We start from the raw sequence: 7,508 nt of genomic DNA, 5'->3' as shown, positions 1-7,508 counted from the left end.
AGAGAGAGAGAGAGAGAGAGATACAATGTAACAGTAGATGGGGAGAGGAAGAGAGAAAATGGAGGAGAAAGAGGAAAGGAGAGATGGAAGTAGAGGGAAATACTAGAACGAAAGAGAATAGGAAAAAAGGAAAGTTCACTAACTTACTAAGTACTTTATTTTCTTTTTATAAAATCAAGGAGCATTTATAAATCAAGTCCTATCATGAACACCTGCCATCTTCCCTCCCCAGGACAGACCCCAGTAAGATGGACCAGCAGACTCTTGCAGCCGTCTTACAGTTCCTTAAGAACAACAAGCTGAAGGATGCGGAGGCTGCAATTGATATTTATTTCCCTTTCACTTCCTTCCCACCAGGACAGACCCCAGTAAGATGGACCAGCAGACCCTTGCTGCCGTCTTGCAGTTTCTTAAGAACAACAAGCTGAAGGACGCTGAGGCTGCTCTGAGACGGGAGGCCAAGCTGCCAGATGGGAGCGGGGACTCTGGGGGGTCATCCAGGGTCGCCACCAGCGGAGAAGTGTCATCGGTCCTGTCAGCTTACGAGAGCGAAGGGGACCTGGCAAGGTACGGTGTGCTCAAGACGGAATAATTGGACATAGAACTCATGGTATTGGTCTAAGTTCTCTAACACTGTAAGTTAACAGCTGACCTCTCTCCGCGAAGAAATGACACTATCACTCAGTATCACTTACAAGCTAGCCTGGGTACCATCCACTGGTGTAGTAACTGCTGGCATAGTCTTTTGTATTATGACTAATGTACCAGTACTACTACTAGTATGTAGTTAGCAAGCAAAGAGATTGAGCCAGCAGTTACTGCGGTGAATAGTACACAGGCTAAGTACAACAACATTGTTATTAGAACGTTTTACTACTGCACTAGTAGAATTGTTTCAGACATGGGCGTAAAACACTGGGCAAATCTCTTTTTCCCCACTGCTTCCATGAAATTATATGTAGGTTCATAAATAAATAAATTTACAGTACAAATGTACTCTCTCAGTTCGTTCATCAAGTCCTCCCTCAACGCCCACAAACACAAACTCGGCTGCCTGCTGTACCCTGTATTTCTTGTTAAATGTTTATATTTTTTGTTACTGATATTTCCAGGTACTGTGAGTAGCACTGAGTACTACAGCTCTCTCAGTTCGTTCATTGAGTCCTCGCTAGATGCCCACAAATATGAACTCGGCTGCCTGCTCTATCCAGTGTTTAATCTATTACTAATTGTGTATGTTTTTCCATGCTCTATTTCCAGGTACTGTGAATACTACAGCTCTCTCAGTTCTTTCATTGAGTCCTCCCTAGACGCCCACAAACATGAAGTCTGCTGTACCCTGTGTTTATTGTTAAATGTTTATATTGTTGTTGCTACTGATATTTCCAGGTACTGTGAGTACTACAGTTCCCTCAGCTCCTTCATCGAGTCCTCGCTAGATGCCCACAAACATGAGCTTGGCTGTCTGCTGTACCCCATGTTTATTGCTAAATGTGTATGTTTTGCCAGGTACTGTGAATACTACAGCTCTCTCAGTTCGTTCATCGAGTCCTCGCTAGACGCCCACAAACACGAGCTCGGCTGCCTGCTGTATCCAGTGTTTATCCACATGTACCTGCAGCTGGTCTACAACAGGCATGAGAAGGAGGCGCAGAAGTTCTTCAACAGGTGTGTAGTTAGACTTGTTTTATTTAAATTTGTAGACACAACAACAAAACAAAAACATGAGGCCTTCTGACAGCAATAACAACAGCAACAACAACATGAGGCTTCCTGAATTACAAGCCTTGAATTAGAAACCTTTCTGAGTTAAGTTTGTTGCTTGTACATTCCTTTTCTTATTTTCCTTTAAGTTAATTTTTCAATAGTCTTTGTGAAATGTTGCAATATTTAATACTGGTACACTGTTGTCCTGTAGGTTCAGTGTAGAGCAGGAAGACTGGCATCAAGAGGACCTTAGGACTCTGTCTACAGGTTTGGTTAATGTTACTAGTACATGTACATGTATGTCTAGATTTAAGTGCAAAGGAAAATGTATTCTTTTTTTTTTACTATATTTGTATTGTTCTCTTTCATTCAAACCAGATGCAAATAAACAAATGTATAGTCAGAGCAAACCTTTGCTTTGGGAATGATCAAAAAGGAAATGCCTTCATCTGCGGACATTTTTGGTAGATTGATATTTGACTTGTTGACTACTGAGGTCCAAAGACAAAATCTCACAATTCAAATGTAGAACTTCTAGGTTTAGAAACTCTGATGATCTTGATTGTTTGTATTTTAATACAGTGTACAATAGATTTTACAACTTACAGTGAATCATGTCTCAATATAGTCCTGTAGTAACTGCAATGACATGTTAGTAATTGTGTGATTTTTTGTTTGTTTATGGAAATAAACCAGTCATTCATTCATTCATTCATTTTTGTTCCCTCCAGTAAAGACCAGAGAACAGATGGAGGTGAATGACCTGATGGACACATTCCGCTCCAGTAAGTTTGTGCTGCGGATGTCGCGGGACTCGTACCAGTCCCTGCGGCGCTACCTCAAGCAGAACGAACATCGCGAGCTGCTCTCCATACTGCAGGACCACCTGTTCATCGATGTGTTCGATGGGGTTCCACGCAACAGGGAACAGGTGAGAGTAGGGATGTTTATCTAAACATAACATCAGGTACAGGTTGATGAAGAGGTGGTCCTGAAGCAGAACGAACATCGCAAGCTGCTCTCCATCCTACAGGACCATCTCTTCATAGATGTGTTTGATGGGGTGCCCAGGAACAGGGAACAGGTGAGAGTAGGGATGTGTAAATCTACATGTATCTAAAGGTAACATCAGTACCAGTCTCTGTGGCGATACCTGAAGCAGAAAGAACACCGAGAGCTGCTCTCCATCCTCCAGGACCACCTGTTCATAGATGTGTTCGACGGGGTGCCCAGGAACGGGGAACAGGTGAGAGTAGGGATGTGTACCAAAGTAGGACGTGTATCATCAGGGTAGGTAGGGTAGGTAACATCAGGTACCAGTCCCTGTGGCACTACCTCAAGCAGAACGAACATCGCGAGCTCCTCTCCATCCTACAGGACCACCTGTTCATATATGTGTTCGATGGGGTGCCACGCAACAGGGAACAGGTGAGAGTAGGCCTGTTTATCTAAACATAACATCAGGTACAGGTACAGGTGAGAGTAGGGATATGTACCAAAGTAGGACGTGTATCTAAAGGTAACATCAGGTACCAGTCGCTGCGGCGCTACCTCAAGCAGAACGAGCATCGTGAGCTGCTCTCCATCCTACAGGACCATCTCTTCATAGATGTGTTCGATGGGGTGCCCAGGAACAGGGAACAGGTGAGAGTTAGGGCTGTGTATCAAGTACATGTACAGGTGAGAGTAGGATGTGTAACATCAGGAACAGGTTGATGAAGAGGTGGTCCTGAACATCGCGAGCTGCTGTCCATCCTACAGGACCATCTCTTCATGTAGATGTGTTCGATGGGGTGCCCAGGAACAGGGAACAGGTGAGAGTAGAGATGTGTACATCTACAAGTATTTAAAGGTAACATCAGGTACCAGTCCCTGTGGCGCTACCTCAAGCAGAACGAGCATCGCGAGCTGCTGTCCATCCTCCAGGACCATCTCTTCATTTATGTGTTCGATGGGGTGCCCAGGAACAGGGAACAGGTAAGAGGAAAGATGTACAGGTACAGGTGAGAGTAGGGATGTGTATCATCAGGTACAGGTGAGAGTAGGATGTGTAACATCAGGTACAGGTTGATGAAGAGGTGGTCCTGAAGCAAAACGAACATCGCTCCATCCTACAGGACCACCTGTTCATCGATGTGTTCGATGGGGTTCCACGCAACAGGGAACAGGTAAAGAGCAAGGATAAGTCAGTGTACAGCAAGTGTACAGTGTATGTTGCTTTGGTTTGAGAGTACCTAGTCTTAATTGTTTGGGGTAGGAACAGAAGAACTTCCTTGATATCATGGTTTAAAAAGGATCAGGTGTGTTGCTTGAATGTACCAGGTAAATTTCCCGAGCTCTTTGCAAGAGGCGTACTAGTCCTCTTTTTAGCATCCTGAATTCAAGTGTACATATGTACATGTAGGTGTTTGCTGTCACAGCCATCTCTACATAGGACAAAGAGACCAAGATATTTTAAGCTACTTTTATTCACTGATTGCCTTTTTGAATGCCTTCTTCAGGTACAAGCCACGTCAGGTGCGATGATGGGGGAGGCCAGGAGAGATGCTAACAAGGTCAAGGTGCTGTATGGACTGCCTAAGGTAAGGGCTTTTGTTTCTTTGACTCATAGAGAACTGCTTTACAATTCCAGATACCTCCATTTCGGATTGATTCAGATTTTGTCGGGCAGCTATATGTTAGATAAAATCATAGTAATCAAGAACAATTTGTCTATCTTCAAGGCTACCTTGCCCCTACGACTTGGAGGTTAAGGTACTACATGTAGGTAGGTAGGTAGGTAACAAGAAAAAGGAAAGAGATAGTAGCTTTCGAATTTTCAACGAAAGAATTTATTTCAAAAACAGTGTTCATTTTTATAACCAGGACTTGTTCTGATATTTACAGCGTTATATAGTCTTAGAAAAATAATTTTTTTGTAAATTGATATGTACACAGATACTGTGGACCCTACGGTCTATGATACATTCAATTATGTACAAATACAGTGTCCACCATTGCACAACATGCAGTACAAAAATACACCTGACAAAGATGTATGAAAATAGACATTTGTGTTTTATATACAAGAGTATACTATCTTTACGTTGCTTTTGACTAGCTTTCACAGGTATATACATTTACGTGTTACACAGCTACTGTACAGGATTGCACAAATTAAGACATAACCTGAGGCAATGTTAACTTATAAGTATATAAGTAGAATATTACAAAAGTCATGAAAAAATATTAGTACATGTACTAGATCATCTGGATGGTATGAAGTCAACTTAGAATGAGAAACATCACTGATTGTGACATGTGTCTAATTTGTCAATCAGCTATTAGTATTACATTTTTTGTACATCTGTTGATCAAACCTAATCAATAATGTTAAAATGTTTTAGACTTTTGAAGAGATTAGGGATGAACCAGGAATGATCAGGGTGGGGTGTGATGGGTTGACAATATCTTCCAGTCCAACTCTTCAATTTGTATTGCATAATCTCATAATCTGATAATCTTAGTATTTTCTGTTTGCAGCGTGTCATTACTTCTTTCATGTTCTTACTGTAGGTAAATCAAACTAATCTTTGAATCCAAGTAGCTGCTTGATAGACACTCCAGTGTCAGAATATCCAAGATTGGACCGCCTTAAAGTATCACTATTCTCATATTTGGTTCTCTCCTCTGCAGTTACATGGAGGTTTGTTACACCCTCCCATTTTATACCTAAGTTGACAGTCAACTGTGAGTCTACTATTGCCTCTACCAAGGGTTTTAAGAGGGAACTGGGGCAAACTGGTGTGACTTCTTTCATCATGATGGTCATGTTCATCATGATATTTTCAAGACTACTGATAAATGAGATTCTCTGTAAAGCACTGCCTTCACCTACGTTCTGACATATGAACAGAATAGCTCTGATTGTTTGTTCATAACTGTGACGGTTACTGACAGTTTTGTCCGTAAGGGATGAATCAAGTCTTGTTTTCATTAATACAAAAAAGGATTTTATGGGGCTTTGACTATCCACAGGATAACTGCTGAATATGTTTGCCATTGTTTCATCATCCACAGGATGTAGGAAGCCAATTTCTAGTTTCTGCAGAGTTCTGTTCTTTGCAAAAATGTTTTGTAGAAACTCTGCCACTTTGTTTGGACCACCACACAAGAAGGATACTTCAGTCAGGCTTTCGTTTTGGACTAGACTTTGTAGTAGAATATTTGAAGGCTGCTCAGTGGTGCCAATACTTACTGCAGAGCCATCTTCACAGCTGCATTCAAATTTGATAACCCCGAAAGTGCAGTTACGGTCTTCCAACATTGATGAAAGATCAACAAGTTGTGATTGTACTGCAGGCTTTTCTGCCAGCGGTAAGTTTCTGACAATGAACAGCAGTTCCAATTTTCCCCATGAATGGGAACTCCAAATCTGACTTTGTTTGGTTGTTGTTACAATACTTATTAAGGAAGAACTCACAGATTCAGGGACATATGTATCATCTGCACAATCAACATACAGCTCTACTGATGCTTCCCATTCTCTTGGGATGCTCCCAAGCCTGACCATCTTGTGTATTACCTCAGAAAATGTGCCTTGATTTATTGGGTTAATATTTCTGTCAACATAAACACGGCTATATAGTGATAGTTTAGTTTCTGGTTGCACTGAAGATAACACGTTGTTCAAGATATCAAGTGATGAAGAACTGTAAGAATACAGGTTAAAGTCACATGTAAGGTCTCTATATGCATCACACTGCATTAGATTGCAGACTTCATTAATGACTGGGCCACTATGATGACTTGCATCTGAGTCCACTAACAGTGAGCTGAATACTTTTGTACTGGAGACTGCTCTCAAAAACCTACATGTAGCGTGTTCAAGGCCAGCTCCTAAGTGCACGTTGCTCAACTGAGGATTATCCTGTGAGTGTTTTGCCTGATGGCACAACAGATAAACAAGTCCATACAGAGCTTCATTTGATGTAATAAGGCATGTCTTACATCCTCTCAGTATTTGGAAACTAGACATATTTGTTTTGCAAGACAATATGCATGTGTTTTGAGTGCTGTAACATATGGTCTGATCAGCATTTCCTATAGTGTAAAACTGGGATATTCCCTTATACACTCCAGAGTCTTGTACAGGTATGTTTTGACCTACCTGCCAGTCTCTAGGCAATACATCACCAACATATTTTACTAGTTCAGTACCAGCTTCACATTCATGAAGACATTCCAGGCATAGGGATATGATTCTTTCATCTTGCTTTGTGCTTAAGCTGTCATGAAATGCTTCAAACAGACAGTCTGCATTGGTCCCAAGGAGTCCAGCAAGAAACTTCAGTACTTGTTGGTATTTGTCATGTTGAACACACTCCACCAAATCATTTGATGCTTTTGAACTTTGTTTGCCAGTTTTAACACAAAGACTGAGAAGGTGCTTTGCTGCAAAGTACTCCTGAAATGTTTTATGCAGGAATTGAAAACAGAAAGACTGCTGAATTAGAGTGGTTAGATTCAGGTCTTTGGTCAAGAACCCCATCTTCACAACACCTTCATCAACTGTCTTTCCTGAGAAATGCAAACGATCTTCTTCAATGCCCCTCCATGCCAAATTTTTGAGAAGATCAACTTTCACTTGTATTGGCTCTGGCACTTCTTCAAAACCAAAGTCAGAAACATCACTTATTCCTGGACATTTTTCTGCATACCTTTTGATTATTGCCAGGACCAAAAGTGAGTACAAACCAGTCAGTGTTTGAGGTAGTACAGCATTATTCCAATTTTTTTGCCACAGTATACAGAGTAGTGCC

The 7,508-nt window shown here is 41.4% G+C and overlaps 1 protein-coding gene across 1 annotated transcript in view; it reads left to right on the top strand.

The window, feature by feature from the left end:
* The first annotated feature begins 367 nt into the window (after nucleotides 1-367).
* Nucleotides 368-7,508, top strand: part of LOC118428272 (transcription initiation factor TFIID subunit 5-like) — an 18,015-nt gene continuing 10,874 nt past the window's right edge. Inside the window, exons 1-5 of the mRNA XM_035838292.1 lie at nucleotides 368-567; nucleotides 1,510-1,668; nucleotides 1,919-1,974; nucleotides 2,439-2,638; nucleotides 4,209-4,289. Of these exons, the coding sequence (XP_035694185.1) occupies nucleotides 374-567; nucleotides 1,510-1,668; nucleotides 1,919-1,974; nucleotides 2,439-2,638; nucleotides 4,209-4,289 (690 nt within the window). The 5' untranslated portion in view covers nucleotides 368-373. The remainder of the gene's footprint in view (nucleotides 568-1,509; nucleotides 1,669-1,918; nucleotides 1,975-2,438; nucleotides 2,639-4,208; nucleotides 4,290-7,508) is intronic.

This window comes from Branchiostoma floridae, chromosome 12 (genome assembly GCF_000003815.2).
Source record: "Branchiostoma floridae strain S238N-H82 chromosome 12, Bfl_VNyyK, whole genome shotgun sequence".
Classification (NCBI taxonomy): Eukaryota; Metazoa; Chordata; class Leptocardii; order Amphioxiformes; family Branchiostomatidae; genus Branchiostoma; species Branchiostoma floridae.
Note: the sequence above shows the minus strand (reverse complement) of the source record. Positions and strands in the feature narration are given on the sequence as shown.